Consider the following 22,742-nt stretch of genomic DNA (forward strand, 5'->3'; position numbering starts at 1 on the left):
TTAGTCATAAACTAACCAGACAGTTAATTACCAGTTTCACTTGGGAGGAATAACCATTCCATTACCTAGAGCATTACTCAAAGCATATTTGAATGAACCTTTCATTAGGCAAACTACACATCGGTTGGTGCATGAATGAGCAGTAAATTGCTCCTATTAATCAGGGAACATTCCCATAAGGCAAGGGAAAAACATTCATCAACAATGCAGCCCAATTTAATAATTATCTCACTGCAGGAGTACAAGGTTCCTACTGCAGAGGACCCACAGTGACCTTCGTGGGCCCAGTCCCCATGCCTGAAGGGCTTCTGTAATTAATTAGGGCCAACAGGACCCAGTCACCAGTTCTCAGCAATTAATGAGGGCCAACGGGGCCCAGTGACATCTTCCCCCCCGGGGAGGGGCGAACACGGGGCCTTACCCGGCCTTCCGCCCTCCTCCCCTGGGGGATTACCTTTTTCTTCGGCCCTCCGGGGCCCTTGCGCAGGTTCTGGAGCCTCACGCGACCGGGCGCGGTGCAGGGAGCAGCCACAGAGCACCAGCGCCGGTCGCGAGGCAGTTCCGGCGTTGTGGGGCAAATCGGAGGGGGCTCTCAGGCTTCCCGGCCCCCTCCGCGACGAGCTCTGGCTTCTCTCGGGTTCCTGAGGAGGTCTCCTCCACGTAGGTTTCCTCAGTGCAGTGCCGGCCGCCAATCACAGCGCGGCCGGCAGAGGCCAATGGTGGAGCGGCTTCCGGCAGGGGCGCGGCCTATGACGCGGCGCCCCCATCACGTGAGAGGGGTAGGCTTGCTTCAGGCCTAACGCGGCCTTACTGAATGCGCGGAGGCCTCCTCAGGCTTACAATACGGCGGCCCTCTCCTGGCACACGGGGGCCGCCGAGGGGGGTCACGATGACGGCGCTGGCTCCGCTGGAATCCCTCACTCTCCGGACGGGCCGCGGCGGTGACAGCGGCCCCAGGTCACGCCGAGACACAGCGCCTTTTCTCCCTCACGCCTCCGGTTGCTGAGGCGGCCCTCTCCTGGCACTGGGGCCCGCCTGGGGGCAAAGCACAGCGTTTCACTAGGCGCTACAGGTAGGCGCTTGGCAAGGTTGCGATCAGTGGCGCTCTTCCACTACTTCCGATCGCTTCACCGGCACAGCTACATAAGAGCGCTTTTCAGGGGTCAGCAGTGGAGCAATTAACAGCGCTTGGCAGGTTACTTCGCAGCGCTTTACCGGGTACAAGTCTCAGTTCACAGCGCTTTTGAGGGGAGCAATTATCAGCGCTTTTCACAGGCAGGCAGTCTATAGCGCTTGTCAAGGGAACAACTACTTCCAGCACCTCAGCGCTCCTCACAGGGACAGCTGGACAGCGCTAGGTAGGCAGGGCAGGTAGCACAACCAGCTCAGTGAGCCAGCGCTTAGTAGATATCGCCTAGGCCATCAACAGATTGCCAGGCTACAGCGCCTGGACAGTTTCTTTTAAAAGCGCTACACTAGTAACTCAGCTAGGTGAAAGCCATTTCCAGTTTGAACAGGACAGTCCACATGTCAGCGGTAGGTTGCCAAAGAGGTCCCAGGTGGCGTCAGGAAGTGCAGGGAGCGACGCAGCGCCAATACCTGGGTAGTTCCTCAAAAGTCCTGTGGTGGCTTAGTTTCTTCTTGGCGTGATGTTTCTTGCGCCCTTAGTTTAGTTGCTTAGTTTTCTGGTTCCTTGAAGGGGGGATAAATTGGTGGCTGGTGTTCCAAGTTCTTCTCAGCCATTCCCTTCAAGTGGTCCCTGGGGGTTCCCTTCCGCGGGGTTAGGTCAGTGGGGGGGGAACAGGATACCTCAACACTTGTAAAGCAGCACACTAGGCCCTGTCATTCCAGCATCATAAGACCCTGCCCTGACCCCCACTGCCTATCCTCCTGCGTAGGTACTTCCCCAGGTCTTCCCCTCAGCTTCTCTCCTCAGGAAAGTTTCCCTCCCTTTCCTTATATACTGCCAGTTGACAGTTGGTAGTGGCAGTTGGTGTCACCTCACCTCTCCCAGAAGGTTCCAGAGGCTTCCAGGAGGTTCCACCATTCTACCTGTGGACAGGCTGGCAGGCTAAGATGGATACATTGCCTGAGGGTTCCAGCCAGCCCCTGGCTACTAGAATGCGCCCACTAAACCACGCTGCTGCAGCAGTGGTCTGTGGCGGCCATGTTAGGGGTAGGAAGTACCTGCATTTTAACACTAGTTTTAAACTACACAGGGCATTCTCCACCACCCAAGGCCTACACACTGTTGTTTCAATAGGGACATCCTAAATTAACAGGGGATAAAAAGCGAAAAATTTCTGGGGAAAGGGCCAAGTCTCACAGCCCCTCCTTTGGAAACTACTATTCTCTCCTCCCAGGCTTTCAGTTTGGATTTTTATGAATAACTCATAGGTCCCTCCCTAAACACCAGAACAGGTACCGTCGATAAACTAGTGGAGGTGAGCCTACACCAAAAGCCAGGTGGTGTCATCTCTGAGCTTTAGAAAGATGGAGATTAGATTTTCTTCCCTCTTTTTTGAGATCTCTTGCCTCCTCCAGGTCCTATGCCCTTAGCTTCCTCTGGTACTCTTTTATTATCATAGGTCAGTGGAGGTTAGATTGATAAGAAGAACACTCAATACCTTCCTCCAGAATGACCCCTTACATCTTAAACACCTAAAGATGCCCTTTTGTTTGTCCTTTTTGCTAGGTACAGTGCAGGTTAAAGGATTTTAGAATCAATAATTTTTATTGTGTGGTAGAAAGATCACAAGTACACAGCGTTCAGGTCTACATCCCGGAGGATGACCTCACGATGAATTCAAACCTCAGAGAAATCGGAAGGCACCCAGCGAAGATACCACTTTTATACAAAATACGAAACAAAGAAAGAAACATAGGGAAAATAGGGTATACTTTGTATGAGGAGAAAAACCATTACATTTCATTTAATGGAGAGCAATGATGCCTGGATGCTGTATAGTATAATCCAAGCAGCATCATGCACTGTACAGAGAACAAACGTATAACTATAATTTGATTGGATAATAAAGGCACAGAAAACTTTGTCTAAAGAATAAAGACTGAAACCCCTTTTGAGACATTAAAACACCTTTTTTATGCGTCACCATCAAAGCCATGCACTCCATAGAAGTGCTACACAGATAGTGTCACCCCCAAACAACGCTGATGTAGATGTAAGACAATATCCTAAGATTAATTTTTTTTCAGCCCTCTAGACTTAAGGAGATTTTAATCAATGAGCAAAAGAAGAAAAGGGAAAGTATTTGCCCAGTACTGGTCAAGATCATCTCCAGTATAATTTGCTAAACAAAGAAGGGCTTCCTTGGCTCGAGACAAATTCACTCATATGATCAACATCCTTTTACCAATCAAACACATTGACAAAATGCCACAATCACCTGCAACAACACTTTACGCATTAGAAATTAAAGCTGAGCTCGGTAGACTTGAATGTGTGTTGGAAAACAGACATTCAAATGACAACAAACTTGTCCTGTTGTGCATCACAAATATACAATGCAACAATCCTTGAAACAGAGAAATAGAACTGTAATAGCACAAAGCTAACAGTGAACACTTATACGACGCAACAGTTGAAAATACTGAAAAAGTTTAAGACGATTGCCTCCTCTCCAGAATACTCCTTTTGCAAATATGGATTGTGCACTAATATCGACAGCCACCTAACAAACAATACAGCAACTGCATGGACAGCCATGACAAACTTCAAGACAATGACAACACCAAACCAACCTCGCAAGCTGTCACTTCGCAACCTGCCATCTTAGCAAATTCACACACTTTCTCTTCATGCAATGGAAATGAGCATTACTCACACCAGAGCAAAAACCACAATCACTGCACAGGAGACTCAGGTATGTGTGGGGTGATCAGGGAATGTGACAATAACGGTCATAGCCAATACACGCAGTTTCCAACCCAACCGCGCCTGAATAAGTCCTGCTAACAAAAGTAATCTAGACAATTATGTACTGACTCTGTCTCATTTATAGTCTTTGTGACTAAAACTGGTGAACAGTAGCCACCACCCAAATAGTTTTTCAGAACACAGAGAGATATCCAAACAGCCCTACTTGACATGAAAGGCTACTATTTACTGCCAAGTAAACATAGCTATATTATGTCAGGTGCTTTCAATGCCATATACTTCCAAATTCGGCTGGACAGATTCAGGCAAATGGGGAACATGGAAAATGGCTAAGAAATGGTTGCCAAAAGGCATGACCAACTCATGGTAGGAAAATTCAATATACTATGCACTGCACAAGCTTGGATCACAGGGAACAGCATGTATCAGTATTCTGCAAAGCAGTGTTCAACATATACATAAATACCTCATATATTTACAAAAATTACTGAAATCATGGGGTGTTATGGCAATCACAGGTGAATAGGAAGCTAAAGACAGGCCTACTGTATTTTATTAGTTGTGCCACAGGAACACAATTAAACGAAGGCACCTCACATTCCGAAGTACTACCTTTTTATCATTGGAATCTCTCAAAGAAACTGGCTTACACTATGACGCGGAGTCCAATCAGTGTTGTATTTAAAAACTAAAAAGGACTTTAATAAAAGGCCCACTTAGGAATATTATACAGTAGGAAATTCAGAAGGTCCTGGACCTTTCTGGTATGGAGACCAAAAGCTGAAAGGGTTTCATAACTCCCATGTGCTAGTAACCCAGTTAATGCTGAGCCCTATAAAGAAGCATGCTCACCCATTTCAATGTACGAAGGTAATGCAACAGTTCCTGAACCCGGTCAGAGATCTTCTCCTGGGTAGCAGGGCTTGAGTGCCCTCGTGGCTCCAGGGAAGACTTGGTCCATCAAGCTGTCCCCACTCAAGAAATTCCCTGTGGATAAGATCTCTCCTCCTGGCAAGTGCAGTTCAGCTGAACTCACAGACATAATGGTAATCCTCCTCTCAACAGTTCAAGCAGCAAGATTATTCTGAAAACGTTTCCATACTTGGGCAGAGTATGGAGGGAGAATGACAACAAAGCCAGGAGTCAAACTTCTCCCTAGTTGCCAATCATTTCTTTTGGTGCAGGAGCATAACCCTCATCTGTGTCAAGTAGAAAATGTCGAACAAAGAAATTATTGAGAGAGACAGAATTTATAGTCCTCCGATGTCAAGCGTGGCATGCCACATCAAACTAGAGAAACTGGACTTTTTAAATGTCAAAGGGCTCTTCCAATCCTAAAGGAGCATCTTACTGCAGCTGCTAGTCAATGTTGGTTTTCATCTTTTCTGTTCTGGTGTCCATACTGAAATCAGTTTCAGCTGGTTCAGATGGAATGAGTATTTGGTCTGGAAGCTCTTGTTGTTCGAGGAGACTTAATAAAAAAATAAATGAAAGCGAGGCAGATTTCATATGAAACTTGGGCTGAGACAAAGAATCTGGGCCAACTACATTTCCTACCCACCTGGAACACAGGTCTGTGGAAGAAGAACAGGGCAGGGTATACATGTGGGCTAAGTCGATCACAAGGGACATCTTAGCTCAGCGTCAAGGAGCCAACTATTTTCTGCAGTGCAAAAATGTGGAGTTGAATTGACTCCAAAAGTCAGCTGTCCAGATACATACATGTAGACCTCTCCAACAGGCACACTAACTATGTTATAGGCATTCTTCGTGTATGTGCTCGACATGAAGAAAGTCTAGGACCGTAACTCTGAGAGACAGAACAAACTCTAACAAGGAGGAGATGGAAAGCAGTCCTCCACAACAGTAAAGGTAAAAAAAAGCCTATGCCGAAACTACAAACATGGTGCCAGCACTGTACATCTACATACATTCCACACTAGGGTACAGAGGGAAGAAGGCACCATGACAAAAAGAGTTCTCTATGGATGTCCTTGGTTGGAACCAAAAATGTGCCCTGAATGGCTCGGAAAAGCATGTGCCCCTGTCCTGATTTCCCCAAAGCAGTTTTCAGGCCTCTGCACACAGGAGAACCATGTGTGTACACTGAGAGACAGTTGTGACAGAGTGCGACCCAGAGCTAGGCTCTGTGGGCATCAGGGGCACACCATCCTCTACTGAGTATGACTATCGTCAGTTCACTGTGCTGATGACGACTGACAGTGGAGGCAGCATATTGATCTTAGTAGCTGGACAGGCCTTTTACCGGTCACGTTGACTGAAGAGTGGCTTACTGGCCTCTCCTGTTGAAACTGGCCTATAAGTCCTATGCAACGGAGCGCATCTCTGCATTCATATGGGATATGAATGTGTGATGATTTAAAATGTACATGTGTCTTAGAGTAAGTATGGCATGACTGTGCTGTGTTCCATCTGTGGCAACCAGGGACCTATTTTTAATTTCCTGGGCAACAACAATAGACTTAATCTGGGTTGGAGAGAGCCTGACAGCTATACCTACTGCAGGGCTCATCCAAAGAATTCCTGATGTCCTTTGTAGTAGACTAGACCCTATGGTGTGACCGACAGGGTACAGAGGGTTCCGAGGTAGTGCAGAGGACTGCTTTAGCCCCTTTCCTGCTTTATTCATCCCCAAGATGAATTACTCCAACAGATGATTAACACCTTCGACGCTGATGACGAGCTCAGCTCATCATGAAGTACACCTCTCATACACTCATGACGAGCTGAGCTCGTCATGAACCGCGGGATTTGCGAATCTTTAGCGCACAGTGGGAAAATGCGCCGCACCGATGGTGTTAAGTGATAGTTGAATGGGGAAGCCACTCCTTCATTTGTGCCTTTGTTTTAGGCTCAGCCCAACCCCTCCTCCTTGCTAACACTATAAGGCAGACTATGGCTCGACAAGTGTAGGAGGATTATGCAAAAAAAACAGGGTCTGCCTGGAACCAGCCCCAGAGCTAGAGAACAGGAATACACACATTTTCTGTAAACTTGGTATAAAGATGGGCTGAAAACCCCAGTAATTGTAGCAAGGGTTTTCAACGAACCAAGTACAGAGGTCCCACACCAGTGGAGGCAGGAACAGACCTTGGAGCACAAAAGTTAGGGATGTGGACTGCCAACTCTCCATGCCAGGTGTGTAACCTGAAATATGAAGAATTCTGTATCTTGCCAAATACCGCTGACTGCATTCATACTGAGGGAAGCAACACACTGTGCAGGAGGTGCCCCTAAAAGAGACTGCCTTGAAGTGCTAGTTGAAAAGTGCTGAAGATTGTCTCTTTGTGATAGACGTAAGGATCAGCAACGCCCGGTTCATCCTTGTAGCTTGGTCCATCTACTGTGTGACTGATGCAAAGTTTCTGGCTTCTCAGGAAATTGCAATACCCTTAATGATGCAGAGATCTGAAGTATCGCAATTGGTTATTTCATCAAGACATACAAAATGCACCTAGACAATATGGGGCAGAGAAGTTTCACTATCACAATTGGAACTGCAGCAAGCCCCTCAGAGAGCCTTGGCAACAGTCGTGGTAGGCTTGTGGCAGTGGGTTGAGAACCCCATGAAAGTAGTCTAGCAACTTTGACATGCTCTGTGCTGAGCGTGGATCGCTTCTGCAATCAGTGGACCCATTGAACTACCCCTGGATCACCACTGTGACTTAGAGTGGGCTCTCTGCTTTGATTAGGTGTCAGGTTTAGGAATGGGACCCTAGGAAGCAGGCTGTAAGGAGGATCCACGTTCCCGATCATGGGAACAAAGCACAATTGCTCCTCATATGCGCTGGCCAATTTGCCTCTCAGTCTGGAAAGCACATGACAACATACTAGAAATAGGAACTGGAGGACAGCAAATGAGACCTCTCACTGCAGACTGACATAGGCGGGAAGAATTAGAAAACCATTATCCTTTCCAGTGAGAGTGGCACAGGCAGCAGGAACTTTGAATCAGGCACTATGCATGGACTGTAATAAGAATAAGGGCAACTAACAGACTACTATCAGACCCTACACCAGGAACCCAGCATCTTTTGAGTGCCTCAGAGCAAAATAGCATCTTCGCTGTCCCAGTCACATAAGTACAACTTACCTTGCACAAACCTTCTAGTATCCAGAGAGACCATCTAATAATAAGATGATGATTTATAAAAGGGCCATTGATAGTATTGGTGATATTTTCACGACGGCTAGGCAACAAATCAATAAAGGTGCCGTGAGACATCCTTGCAGGTAAATGAATTCTCATTGCCAGTTTTGGTTGTGAAATCTGGGGATGTGTCCATCGCGCCCAGTTAGGTGGTGGACAATATGTTTCTCTTGCAGTCTCGTAAATATTACGTATAGAATACCTAGCGAGATTTTGACGTACTACCGTTAATGGAGTTACTGGTGGTTCTCATCACCTTTCACACCAGCTACACATGTAGGCAATGAACTGGCAACAGGAGGCCTGGAGCGGACTAAAAAGAAATGCAGCAATAGGTGTGTTGTTGGGAAACTAGGGCTGTCAGCCGAGGGAGATCGAGGACTGAAATGCTGGTGGTGGGAATGTGGGCTAATACAAGCAGGCAGATGGGAAACTAGAGCTGACAGTCAAGCAATGAGGAAATCTCAAGTGACAGGCAGTCAGCGGGAAAACCTGGACCCACAGCTCATTGTGAGGGTGAAGAATTGAGGCTAGGGTGAGGTGGGGTGGGCAGTGAGGACCAGTTGCTGGCAAGTGCATGTCAGACGGAAGCAGACACATGGCAGTGGCAAGAAAATGTAAGTTAGTAGCAAGAACGATGAAACAGAGAAAGTATTCACTATATTACATATAGGTTGCTGGCATCACCCTATGACATGGCGGGAGTAACAAAATACCATGAAAACGGGTAAACATGAAAGGGGCAGTGTGACAGACGTGAGAGAAAGACAACTGTGATTAGTTGAGGGAGGAGCAATTCAGAAGTAGGCTCGGAAGGAAGCAGCTGACAGGTGGTGGCTGAGCAAAGAGACTGGATGCAGGGAAAGAGTAGTAAGTTGGTGGAGGAACAAGTAGAATAATCAAAAAGGTTAACCTCCTCCTAAGTCCAATTTGATAGAAACTCTGTTTACTGGTTATCCCTAACAACAAAAGCCCCTCATATTAAATGACTGCAATTAAAGGGAGTAGATTGAGGTACAAGATACAACAATTACATTGTCATCATTTGTTCCTGTCATGCGCATACATGTAGATGAGCAGAACCAATAACGTTGCTTTTCCTTCAAAGATAAGCTGTGAAGAATACTGAAACGTGCTATGTTCATTTTTTTTTTTTAACAAATGTATTTATGATCTAGGGCCATTAAACTTCTAAAATTCTAATCAACTCATGGCAACATGTTGCATGCAGGTACTTCCCTATCCTTCGTAAAGCAATGCTTCATAGTTTTGAAAGAGAGGAGTCAAACACATGAAACCTAGAACACAACTGTAACAACTCCAGGCACATACAAAGGTGTTAGGAAGAGCTATCTAGATGTTTACAACACAAAAGAATACAATTAAAAGAATAACGAATTGAAATCTTTACCATTAAGAGTCTTCTGTCCACCTTCGGTAGAATTCTGCCTTCCTTGTAATTCGAGCTCTGGGCTTACATCAATCTCTGTGCCAGAAAGCTGGAAATGAGCCTTTAAAGAGGCTGGCACTTTAACTGTAATATTACCTGCATCACAGTAAAATCATGTTAATGTTAATGCATAATCAACAACTACACAGGAAAAGGTCAACTATCTGTTAACATTCATTTGCCTATGCATTCACATACAAACATCCATACAAGGCGTTAACCTTAGAACTCCAAGGCTGTCTAATTTTCCTGTTGTGGATCACAGGACTAATCCATCACTGATGGGACCTTAAACTAGAAAGAGAAAATAGTGGGGAAATAGCATGTAGAGTCCCGCTGTCGAACAGGTACCACAAAAATAGCTTGAACAAAGGCATCAATTCTAATTGGTCGAAAGGTAGCCAACCATAAAATGTGAAACACTGTGACGTTTTAACCACCCTGATTGGTCGTCCTTAAACCCCTGGGTCACTCTAACTGGATACTTGAGGATCAACCCAAGACACTTATGATCACCAACACTTTAGACCACGAAAAAACAAGGAATCCTTTTGCACAATGACGTGCACCACGAAAGCAGGATTGGTAAAAAAAAATTCCTGAGGTGCCAAATTTTAATAATTGAATTCTGTACCACCAGGGGAATTTCAGAGCAGGTTTATTCTTTCTATTTTACATTTTGCTAAAAACGTATCACTTTGCACTATAAACTGAAATCTCAGAACCACTGCAAAGTGTCAACATACCTTTCCCAATAAACAAAATACACTAAAACTATATGGCTCTGGGATAGATAAGCAGCCTAATAAAACAAACGAAAAAGAGAAAAGATTTGAAAATGCGAACAGGAAAGTGATTACAGCACTCTACAAAGAAGCAACCTGTCCAGGTTCTAAACATATGGCCATATTTTCGCACAGAACACATTAACATTCATGAAGCTTCAGTTAATATACCTTATTGTACACTTTCCTCTTAAGGTAACAATATTTCTATCCTTGAGAGTCACAAATACACAAGCACATTAGCCAGTGTCAATTCAAGATTAAGTAATACATAATAAATTAAGATAATATACCACCTATTTTGACTTCAAGCACAGAAAACACCAGTTGGGACGGCCTCCCACACTGGGTTTCCGGTTCCAATTCTTAAAATCAGGTGGGTGAATGGTTCTACATTACTCTGGGTATCCGCCATGCCTACTGTCTATGTGGTTTGGATAGTTTATATATAGCACTTACAATACGAGATGTGTGGTTCCTCGGGGCATTGACAATTCTGAGCCATCTGTGAGGATTGAGTACTGCCACACAATTTGCAGACAGCACAAGCTATTCGCGCATACTCTGAAGTCCCCAGCCATATCTTATGTCACTTTCCTTCCCTTTAAACTCTAAATTTAATTGAAGCAAAATGGGGCAATCTGTGCAGGTTTAGCGATATCCTGGAAGTTACAGGCAAATTCAAACAAATCAATCAGACAGGTTTAGTTCTTTGCTGCCTGTACGTCCCAGTTGTAAATGCATAAGCTGAGAAGTCATACACTTAGATCATGAAGTCCAAACTGGAGTTAGGCCCAGGGACAATGAATGGGAATCGCTGGCTTCATAGTGAGCTATGCCGATGACAACCAGCTGGTGTTTGCCCTCTCCCAGGCCACGGAAAATCCCCAGGTGCTACACTCCTGCCTATCCAAAGTCCACACCTGGATGGGGGAATCAGCACTTAAGCTGAACGGCTCAAAGACCGAGATAATGCTGATGGGGATGAATAGCCCCTCACTCCCCCAGTCTGCCTGGCCTAGCTGCCTGGGATCCCCCCCCAAACCCAAGGCTGAGATCAAGAGCCTTGGTATTTGGTTGGAGCAAGATCTTTCCTTCAGGATCCAGGCTACCAGACTGGCTGGTGTCTGTTTCGGCCTTCTCCGATCGGTGCGCAAAGTGCTGCCTCTGCTTCCATTTCTATCTCGGAAGCTTTTGATCCAGGGCCTGATTATATCTAGATTAGATTTCAGTAATGCAATCTATCTGGGTGCCCCTGAGATCACTCTGAACAAACTACAGCAAGTTCAGAATGCGCCGGCACGAATGCTCCACAACATCCCTATGTCACGATCTGCCAAACCCGCATTGAGGGCGCTGCATTGGCTGCCAGTGCAAGAAAGGGTGAAATTTAAATCTCTCTGCCTTGCACATAAAATCTTGCAAGGCAAAGGCCCTCCTGCCCTTCAAAAGCTGGTGATCCCATATAAGGCAAGTAGAACACTACGCTCAGACCAACAACACTTACTCATGATCCCCAGGGTCAAAAAGGCCCGCTCAGGAGGGAGAAGATTCTTCGTAAAGGTTGCAACCCTCTGGAACTCACTCCCCCTAGTCTTGCGCTCGGAGCCATGCCTTTTGCGTTTTCGTAAACAACTGAAAACGTTTCTCTTCTGTTAAACCGCTGTGCCTTTCTCTCTCTTAATCTGTTACTCTGTTTGTTGAAGCGCTGGGATGCTCTAGGGTAACCACGCGCTATACAAAACTGTTTTAATAATAATAATAATAATAATAATAAATCTAATGTGGTCACATGTCCAATGCACTCTCTCTAGAGGTCTGAAAACCGCATAACTTTCCCCATAGGCAGACATCATCTGCGCTAATCGCGGGCATGAACAGAACCTGTAGGCAAAGGAGGGAAGAGCTGTTGCCTTTGAGGCCCATGTCAAACAATTTTGAGGCAACAAAGTATCTCCCTTCATTTACGCAGGCCAAGGTGAGGCGGCTGCCCATTAAGATGCCTGCTTCGAGATGCAGAGGTGCAGGGCAGCGGGCTTATGCTGCATCTTCAGCTAGGGGTGGATTTAATGTTTCCCATTTAAAGTGGTCGGAGTCGTGCTGCAGACAGGGGACTAAAGCTTTTACACGACGCCCCCCCGTCCCTCTCTGAGGGAAACTGTATAACGCTATCTATAAAATGATTAGGAACTACATTTTTGTCTCCCACATAGTTTCCTCCAAAGAAACTTTAGAGCTAAAGACTGTTCTCTGCTTGCACAGGTAGACATGTCTATCTGGGCATTGGTGCACCTGAGCTCTGTCTTTTACCAAGGACACCGAGGTTGGCAGAAGTTGCTGTTGACTTAGAAACACCTTTTATTTTCAAATAGTTTTTATTAAAGTTTTACCATAATGGTAGAGTTGCCTGAGCGTAATAGAGACATCCATGATATGTCAGGTGGAAGTCTTCAGTGGTAGGATCATAGGTATTATTTCTAGGGGCAGGTTCCTTACACGGGAGAGTGGGAAAGGAGTACAGAGAGGCACACCACCCATGAAGAAGCAACAGTGGCACAGATTTCCAAAATCCCACTTGCGCCTCAAGGGCCCCAACCGCTCTAGTGAGGTTGCACTCCAGGAGGTCCTCATCAGGGTGATATATCTGAATTACTCGATAGGAAAGGAGGTACTTTCCCCCAGAACCTTGGCTACCCCTCAAATCTAAGTCGAGCTGTGGAACTGAGGGGAGACAAAACGTTCGCCAGCTGACACAAAAAAGTCCTGATTGTGCCCCAAATTCAATAAGGAGTCTGCCTATTCCAGAATGATATTTCTATATATCTTGCAGCTATTATAAGAATATTGGGATATGGTGTGGGCTAAATTAGACTGGTGAGCACGTCTGAGTTGTTAAAAGGGTTCCTTCTGACCCTGGGAGACAGCAATTAAATGCACTCTTTGTTAGGGTCTGAAAGAATAGGGATTCCACCGGAACAATTGTTCAAGGGCAATTGTAACCGCAGGGAGTGCACGGAAGAGACTGGCGGGAACGTAGTATTGAGTAAAACAAGCACTAGCAAAGCTAATAAGTCTCACCTATGCAAAAGCTACTGGATGTGCCAATATGTTTTAGCAATGTTTTACCCCAGAGTGCTGTTTTGCATGGCTAATAGTTAGTGGAGTAAAGAAGAGTGGAGTGTCATAAGTGGAGTCTTCTGGAATGGCGTGAAGTGGCGCAGAGCAGAGTGGAGTGCCTTGGAGTAGAGTGTCAAGGAGTAGAGGGCAGTATTGTGGAGTATCATGGAGGGAGTAGAGTGTTGTAGAGTTGAGTGCAGTACAGTGTCAGAGCAGAGTGCCGGTGAGTGAAGTGGCATGGAGTGGTGTAGAGGGTGCTGCATAGACTGCAGTACAGTGTTGTAGGCTATAGTGGCGTAGATCAGAGTAGATTGTCAGAGTGGAGTAGCATTGAGTGGAGTAGTGTGTCAGAACAGAGTATAGTGGAGTGGCATTAAAGGAGTTGAATAGAGCGTAGTAGAGTGGAGTAGTGTCGTAGAATGGCATAGAGTGCTGTGGAGTGGAATACAGTGGAATTGTGTGTCAGTGGAGGAGAGTTTAATGGATACAGCATCAGAGTGGAGTGTCATGGAGTGGAGTAGAGTAAAGTGGAGTAAAGAGGACGAGAGTGACCTAGAGTGAAGAGGTGTAAAGTACAGTGGTGCAGAGTTGACTGGTGTAGAGTGCAGTGGCCTAGAGTAGCATAGAGTGCAGTGGCATCGAGTAAAGTGGTGCAGAGTAGATTGCAGAGTGTAATGGCATAGGGTGAAGCGACACCGAGTGGAGTGAAGTGGCACAGAGTGGAGTGAAGTGGCACAGAGTGGAGTGAAGTGGCACAGAGTGAAATGGTGCAGGGTAGAGTGGAGTAGAACTGGGTAGGGTGTAGAGAAGAGTGGCGTAGAGTGCAGTGGTGTAGAGTGCACTGGCATAGAGTGCAGTAGAGTGGCATAGAGTTGAGTGGTGCAGAGTAGAGTGCAGTGGCATAGAGAGCAGTCATGCATTAATAGAGTGGCAGAGTGCAGGTTCGTAGAGTGGTGCAGAGAAGAGTGCTGTAGAGAACAGTCACCTAGAGTACAGTGGTGCAGAGTAGAATAGAGTGGTGCAGAGTGCAGTGAGAGTTCACTGGCATAGAGTGACGTAGCATGCAGTGGCATAAGGTAGAATGTTGTAGAGTATAGTGGCATTACGTGCACTGGTGAAAAGTAGTTGGCGTAGGTGCATTCGTTTTAAGTAAAGTGGCGCAGAGTTCAGTAGTTTAGGGTACAGTGGCATAGGGTAGACAGCAGTGCCGCAGTATGGAGTGCAGTGGCGTACAGTACAGTGGTGTAGAATACATTGTTTCAAAGTAGAGTGAAGGGGTGTAGAGTGGATAGGTGAGGGTTCAGTGGAGTGGTGCAAGGTAGAGTGGAGTAGTGGCGTAGAGTGCAGTGTTGCAGAGTGGAGTGGCGTAGAGAGAAGTGATGTAGAGTGCAGTAGCGAAAAGTACAGAAGTGAATTGTAGAGTGGGGTAGAGTACACTGGCATAGAAAAGAGTGGTGCGGAGGAGAGAGGCATGGAGTGAAGTTGCGTAGAGCGCAGTGTCAGAATGCAGTGGTGCACAGTAGATTAGAGTGTGTTGACATAGAGTAGAGTAGACTGCAATAGAGTAGAGTGGTATAGAGTTCAGTGGCAGAGAATGCAGTGCTGCAGAATAGAGTGTCTTAGAGTGCAGTGGTATAGAGTAGAGTTGAGTACAGTGCAGTAGTGTTGAGTGGTGCAGAGTAAAGTGATAGAGTGCAATGGTGTAGAGTGGCATAGAGTGCAGTGGCATAGGGTAGAGTATAGTGGCGTACAGTGCAGTGGTGCAGAGTAGACTGGCAGAGTGCAGTGGCGCAGAGTGTACTGGTTTTAAGTAAAGTGGTTTAGAGAGGTGTAGAATCTAGTGGCATAAAGTGCAGCAGTGTAGAATAAAGTGGTGTAGAGCGAGAGTGGAATGGCGCAGAGTGGAATAGAGTGGCGTAGACTGCAGTGGCACAGAACAGTTTGTTTCTGAGTAGAGTGAAGTGGCTTAGAGTGCAGAGGTATAGAGTAGAGTGTCATAAAATGCAATGGTGCAGAGTGGCTAAGAGTGGATTGGTGTAGAGTACAGTGGCGAAGAGTGGAGCGATGCAGAGTAGAGCGGCGGAGAGAGCAGTGTTGCACATTAGAGTGACGAAGAGTGGTGCAGAATGGTGCAGGGTAGAGTGCAGTGGCATGGAGTTATGCAGTGTACAATAGTCTAAAGGGCATCAGCATAGAGTAGAGTGGTGAAGAGTGCAGTGGCAGAGTACAGTAGGATAAAGTGCAGTAAAGCAGAGCAGTGGCATAGAGTGGTGCAGAGTAGAGTGGGGCAAAGAGAAGTGATGTAGAGGTAGTGGTGCAGAGTAGATTAGAGTGGCGTAGAGTGCAATGGTGTAGAGTAGCGTAGAGTGCAATGGTATAGAGTGACACAGAGTAGAATGTTGTATAGTGGCGTAAAGTGCAGTGGTACAAAGTAGTTGGTGGAGGTACAGTGGCGCAGCGTGTATTGGTTTTGAGTAAAGTGATGTCAAGTGCTGTTTTCCAGTCTAGGGTTTATACATACCTGAATTGTTGTGATTTATATAACAATTTTATATGTACTTGGTGGTTGCGCCTATAAATTAAATGAAGTGCAATGGGTATTAAGTCCAGGGTGATCACTTTCACGGGACGATTTGACTTTAGGTACATTGTAACTTTCTTAAATCTCATTCCCCTGGTCCCAGACCTTATATTAGGGGGCCTCCTATACTTTCTTAGAGAGCAGAAGTACCCACTATGAAACAATGGCGGACCAGCATGGATTTATACATGGGTGTGGAACAAACAATATATAAAGCAAGGGGAAGCCCGAGAAAGTTCAGGAAAGTATGGCAGCCAAGGCTGAGTTATTACAATTTAGAGATGAAGGGGAGGAAACAGATGTAATATAACCCACACAAAGCTGAATGGTAGCGGAGAGCTTTCTATCTCACATCTGCAAACAACTGAGGGATTCGCTATAAAGCCAATTTGGAGAAGAGGGAGCAACACAGGAGCCATGAAGAAGAAGTGTAATGGCGCAAACTCTGTAACTTTCCTAATTGTACCCATTATTTATTGTACTGTATGCATATTATGTGAGATATATCTGCTGATTGTTCTGTTTTTTCAAAATAATAAATATATATATTTTTAAATATGGATTTACATTTTCAAAAGTGTTGCAGATCATCGTTCCTTATTACTTTCATTTCAGGAACTTACAAATGTTAGATGCCATCTCAAATGTAGACTGCCATCATATTTTAGTCCATTATCCCCAACACGTCTACTATCTTTAAATACATTTTACAAGGTGACAATTTCTTCTAAGCTGTCATTAAGTTCCAAACACTAAATGTATGTGTTCTCTACCCACTTTCTGCCGTGTAGCATGTTTTTGTATCGTTCCGGTACAAACTTTGCTATAGGTGTGTGATCTAAGCATGTGGCAGTGGCTCCCTTTTGTTCCCCTCCCTCGTCTATAGGTTTCTGATGTGCGCCAGCATAGGGTGTGCAAGGTTCCAAATGAGCGGGAGTGCTGGGATGGTCTGACTTTTGCTAAACGTTTGTAAACTATAAAGTTCTATTGTTTCTAATCATAGACTGAAGATACAGTGATATGTATGTATTTCACATAACCTAATTATCTAGTGTAGTTTGTTGACCCTTCAGCGCCCTGAAACCTATTGGTGATGTGTGCGCTGTATAAGAACCTATGACTATTCATAATCTCCCACACTACGGCTCGATTTGACCCCACCAGGTCACTTTAAATATGGTCCTTGTTACTCAAAATATTGAAGTAGTCTAAGCACATATTGCATATAATTTTGTTCGGGGCTGAAGAATGCTGCAAACAGAAAAATCACACCACAAAATGTAGTACAGGCTGGAGCCTTAGAGCCTTCCAAATTCCATCACAAAATGGCAGAAAACACAAACGTATGAAACTCAAAGCGTCACTTATTTTGTTGTGGTAAATAAAAATTACCTGTACTGAATTTCTATGCGGTAAAGTTCAATAAGAATAACTCAATCAGAAATGAGAGGCAGAGTCCGTGGCATCTGAGTTTATAAGGGTTTTATTCCATAAAATGGAATTGGTTCGAACCAGGTATCATGTTCCATCACCACGAAGGTTCAGGAAGGGATAGACAATGCTTTATTAACAGATTACAATATATATAGTAAATGCATTTAATGGTGATGGATCCAGAAGGCGTAACAGCTGAGAGAAAAGAGATAAGAACATATGTACGTAACAGAAGGCGTGCACGAGGGCGTACACGGAGGTGTGTGCTAGACAACGTCACATGAAAGTGTCACAGGTAGGTGGATCCATAGAGGAATCCTGCAGTGTCAGCAGAAATACATGGCAGAGATGCGCGCGCAGCAGCATGACGTGTGATTGACGTGGAACTGGAGGGTGAAGGGGACTTGACATTTAGCACCATACGTGGAGACAGAAGTCTGGGGTGTCAGAACAACCTAAACCCAAATCATATCTAATATCTTGTGTTTGAGGAACTGTATTATCTAGAAGGAAAGGTCTCTCGGGCAGAGGCTATTCTATACTGACTGCTAGTGCGTGCATATGTGTCTACGTGTCTACGTGAGATGCGAGGGGCCATGGGCCTACCATGGTAACGGGAGCAATGAATTACTTGCACGGAGACAGAAAGGCCGGGCCCTTTGCTCTGCAGCTGGGGAGATGTTTTCCTAAATCACTAGACAGGAATGTATTTTCGAGGAGCGGAGCAGATAACTTGAAGGCAAAATACAGTCTTGGCAGGCAAGCAGGCCGAGCCAGGCACCGCTCGCCGCACAGGGAGTAAGGCAAGGGTCATGGAAGCGGCAGGCTGCGGCTTTCAGAGGCAGAAGGCAGAAAGGACTCGATGGCAGAAATCAGGGCCTAGCTCACCAGAGCCAGAAAAACGTGAAAGTGCACCATGTAAAGACGGTGGCAAGGCATACTTAGGAACTGAATATTCGACCCATTCATGGTGGATCTGAAAGAGGACATGTTAACGTTGGACGCAAATGTATTTGCGTCTTCATAGCTGGTTGTGGAGGGAACATACATGTACTTGAAGCACGTACATGGAGCCGTTGGGGTCTACGTTAGGGGACACAATTGACCATAAAAATTCATATTACCTCATTCCCTCCTTGTCCCCTACGGACCCTTCATGATATATCGATCTTCATTAGTCTATCAATTTGTTCATATAACATCATTTGCTCTTCTTTTTTCTGGCGGGATTTTGAACGTGGGCTTGAATGGGGAATACATGATGTGGCGCACAAGACGCAAATCGCTGGCCCACATTGTAAACATAGGCAACAACTGAATACTATGAGAAGGGCTATTCCGAGGAAGGATAGGACCTTCCATCCCCAGGCTGATCGCACACTCCAGAACCAACCGTACCAAGTCCAGGTGCCTGGATTCTGATGTATCTGACTTGCAATCTTGTGGAGACGGGTTATGGCTCTATATACTGATGGTGCGTTTTCTGGAATGAAAACACAGCAACTCGATCCGATGACTCTACAGGCTCCGCCCCTATCGGCCAGGATGACGTCAAGGACAAGACGATTTTGAAGAACAACAATCCGCATAGCAGACTGCTCCTCCGTTAAGTTGCCTAGGGCGGAAGTAGTTTCATTCACTACTGCTTCGAGTGTTCTGGTTAATTTACGTATCAGTTTTCTATTAAAGACAGCACCTAAATAGGGAAAGAAACCTTTATTGAAGTCTGTGTACTGCTCCCATGCCGTCTCAGTGTAGTCGACAATCGGGAGATCTCTCTTGGGTCTAATGTGTACTAGATGGGAGTCCCTAGGATAATCAGGAGGGGCTAGGAAAACAGGTGGCAGAAGGAATGCAATGTAACAAGTACCATCCCAATCTAGAGGTAAGCGTATATATGCTGTATGACCACAAATGAAATAGGAATGACGGGAAGCTTTAAATGTAGACTTGCCTTTATCACTGAATTCGATCACAGTAGTACATCGACTATGACCCAGGTGTACTGAGCCATTCTTTCTGACACATAATTCACCTTTGACTGGTAATACGGACATAGCGGGCAAGACTGGTTCGGCTTCGGACTGGACATTCAGAATCATGAGGTTGAGTGTAAAGTTACCTAATCCATATACTTCATTTTCTAGATCAGTCCCTGTCCTTTGGGGAAGACCCTCCTTATCAGGGAAACATACTTTATGCAGAACTGTGTTCAGATTTCCCCATACCCAATTGCCCTGGTAAACTACGGAATCGGAATCTAAAGAGTTCATTAAACTAAACCATGCACCACAGGAACCATTATGTGTAAACGGGTACGGAAAGAGGGGCAGAACTCCCTTGTATTTCTGGTAGAGAGGGAGTCGGCCACATATCCAACACTTGGTAGCATTGCTGGTCTGATGGGAATGATGTAACATGCTGATGAATGTATTGTTGCGCAGCGCAAGTCGATAAGATAACTCATGCGGGGGCAGTTCACTGAAAGTATGCTCGGCAGTGACATTTGAGGAAGAATGTGCACGTTTGAAAATAGGAAAATATATGTGTAACAGTATACTTGCAGCAATAATCAAAAGACTCAGGAAAAACATAATCAATAATGTCACAATACAGTGACTACGGAGAGATTTACAATACTCATGTTTCTTGATCTGTTTCTGTCTATCTCTCTCTCTATTGGGGTCTAGGTGATACATGTCAGAAACTTGTCTAACCGATTCACCTAGGGGAGGACTTAAACAATTAAACTGTCTGACTTGCTAGACCTCAACTTCATGCGAAATTCCTGGGAGGGAGTTTTCTCTACCAGGGGGAGCTTTGTATCAGTCTCTGGAAGGGGGCAGGGCTGGGAGTCTAGTTTCGGAGGCAGTCCATAATGTCGTTTGACATGACTCGAGTGAAGCCAGCCCTTGCGGCCCTCCACCTTGACCGCGGTCCTTGTTGTTAATAACACGAGCTTCGGCGCCTGCCAACGGGGCTCCAGCGGACTCCTCCTGTCAAAGTTCCTCACGAGCACCAGGTCCCCCGGAACAATCTCGTGTGGCTTCACCTCGGTGTTGTCGGGAAAGGCTGCAGCGACCTGTGAACGACATGATTGTAGTGCAGACATCAAGGAGGCAAGGTAATCTGTCAGCATAGTACAGTCAATATCAGTTATTTTACGAGGCAGAGGCGTCCCCCACATATTCGGTGGCCTACCAAAGACCACCTCATACGGGGATAGCCCTGTTCTTGAATGCGCTATCATTCTCATGTAAAAGAGCGCAACTGGTAAAGCTACTATCCAGTCAACGCCTTTCTCTCTACAGATCTTGGCAAGACGAATTTTCAGGGTCTGATTATGACGTTCCACGAGACCTGCTGCCTCAGGATGTCGGACACAGTGGAATTTCCATTCATAACCTAGCAGGAGTGATACCTGCTTCATAAGCTCGGACGAAAATGGCTGACCGTTATCTGAGTATACGATACGGGGCAAGCCATACCTGGGGAAGAATTCACGAACCAGCTGCTTGGCAGTGGTCGGAGCAGTGTAATCTGGGACTGGATATGCTTCTGTCCAACGGGAGAGTGCACATACAACTACGAGGACATATTTGAATCCTCGACAACGTTCCATCTGGATATAATCCATCTGGAGGACTTCAAAAGGGTGATCGGGAGGATGAAATCCACCTTGCTCTACGGGAATGCTTTTACCTGGGTTGAACTGACAGCAAATCATGCAAGTACGTACTTTCTGTTTGGCTGCTGCTCGTAAATGTTTATTGAACCAAAGGTTTTGAATACTGTCTAGCATGGCTTTTTCTCCTAAATGTGCAGGACTGTGTACTGTGTTAATAATAACCTGAACCATAGAGTCGGGGAGAAACCATGTGGCTTTCCCCTTTGTCATCCATCCCTGTTCTGTCTGGATCCCTCCTAGTTCAATCCATTTCTTGATTTCGTCTGGTGTAGCATGTGTCTGTATGTCAATTACATCTAGGGCGGGATCCCGAACTGTCATGCAATGTGTCGGTGTCGGGACTATTGTCTTTGTCAGGTCAGTTACGTGAGTCTGAGTCTGAGCTGTATGCTTGGCTGTTCGATCTGCCAGGTCGTTACCCTGGGAAATTGTATCTGTGACTTTCGTATGTGCCTTGCACTTCATGATGGATATCGCTGTAGGCAAATGAATTGCGTCTAACAGAGCTTGAATGAGGGGACCGTGCTGGATTTTGGCCCCGTGAGAGGTCAAGAAACCCCTCTCTCGCCAGAGTACACCGAAGTCGTGTACGACTCCGAAAGCATAACGTGAATCTGTGTATATGTTAACTCTCTTGTTCTTTGCTCGAATACAGGCTTGAGTCAGAGCGATGAGCTCTGCTGCTTGGGCTGACAGAATGTCAATACAATTTGTTTCTGTGACTTCAGTTTCGGTCGTGACTGCATATGCGGCCACTAACTCTCCTGTACTTGTTCTCATACATGAACCATCCACATAAAGTGTCAGGTCTGGATCTGGTAATGCAGTGTCTGTCAAGTCTTGTCTGGGTTTCGTCGTAATGGTAATGACTTCAATACAATCATGTGCCAAAGGGTCTGTCTCACCTAATGGCAGAAGTGTAGCAGGGTTCAATGTATTGCAACGTCTGATTTCTATGTGTGGCTGAAACAATGTCAATTCATAACCTGTCAGTCGTGCTATAGTCAAGTGCTGAGTCTGTGTTCGGCTTAAAAGAACTTCCACGGAATGTGGAACTTGTACTGTCAATTGGTGTCCTAACACTATGGAATCACTTTGTCTGATTGCTAGAGCTGTTGCTGCAACTGATTTCAAGCATGCAGGCAGAGCCTGAGCTACTGGATCTAATGTACTAGAAAAATAAGCACACGGTTTGTATGAACCTGCTTGATCCTGGGTAAGTACTGACAATGCAGTACCTTCACGTTCTGTGACAAAAAGTGTAAAAGGCTTACTGTAACATGGTGTCGCTAAAACTGGTGCTTGACATAAGGCTTTCTTTAATTCGTCAAAAGCTTGTGTATGTTCCTGAGTCCAAGGGAGGACAGTCGATGTCGCTGCCTCCTGGGTTGTCAACTGTATGAGTGGTTTCGCTAGAAATGCATACTGAGGGATCCATTGTCTACAGTAAGAAGTGAGGCCTATAAAGGCTCGTACCTCCTTTTGTGTCTTGGGTTGTGACATGTTTACAATTAACTGGATACGGTCAGGCGTTAGCTGTCTCCCCCCTTTGGACAGCAAGTGCCCAAGGTAAACCACTTGCTGAACACAGAATTGCAGCTTCGAAGGGGACACCTTG

General features: G+C 45.7%; 1 protein-coding gene across 1 annotated transcript in view; it reads right to left on the reverse strand.

Moving 5' to 3' along the window:
- The window catches only part of FAM185A (family with sequence similarity 185 member A), a 128,039-nt gene that overhangs the window by 9,213 nt on the left and 96,084 nt on the right, over window positions 1-22,742 (reverse strand). The window contains exon 7 of the mRNA XM_086967352.1: window positions 9,481-9,615. Within this exon, the coding sequence (XP_086823478.1) occupies window positions 9,481-9,615 (135 nt within the window). The remainder of the gene's footprint in view (window positions 1-9,480; window positions 9,616-22,742) is intronic.

Source organism: Lissotriton vulgaris, chromosome 1_1 (assembly GCF_964263255.1).
Source record: "Lissotriton vulgaris chromosome 1_1, aLisVul1.2, whole genome shotgun sequence".
NCBI lineage: Eukaryota > Metazoa > Chordata > Amphibia > Caudata > Salamandridae > Lissotriton > Lissotriton vulgaris.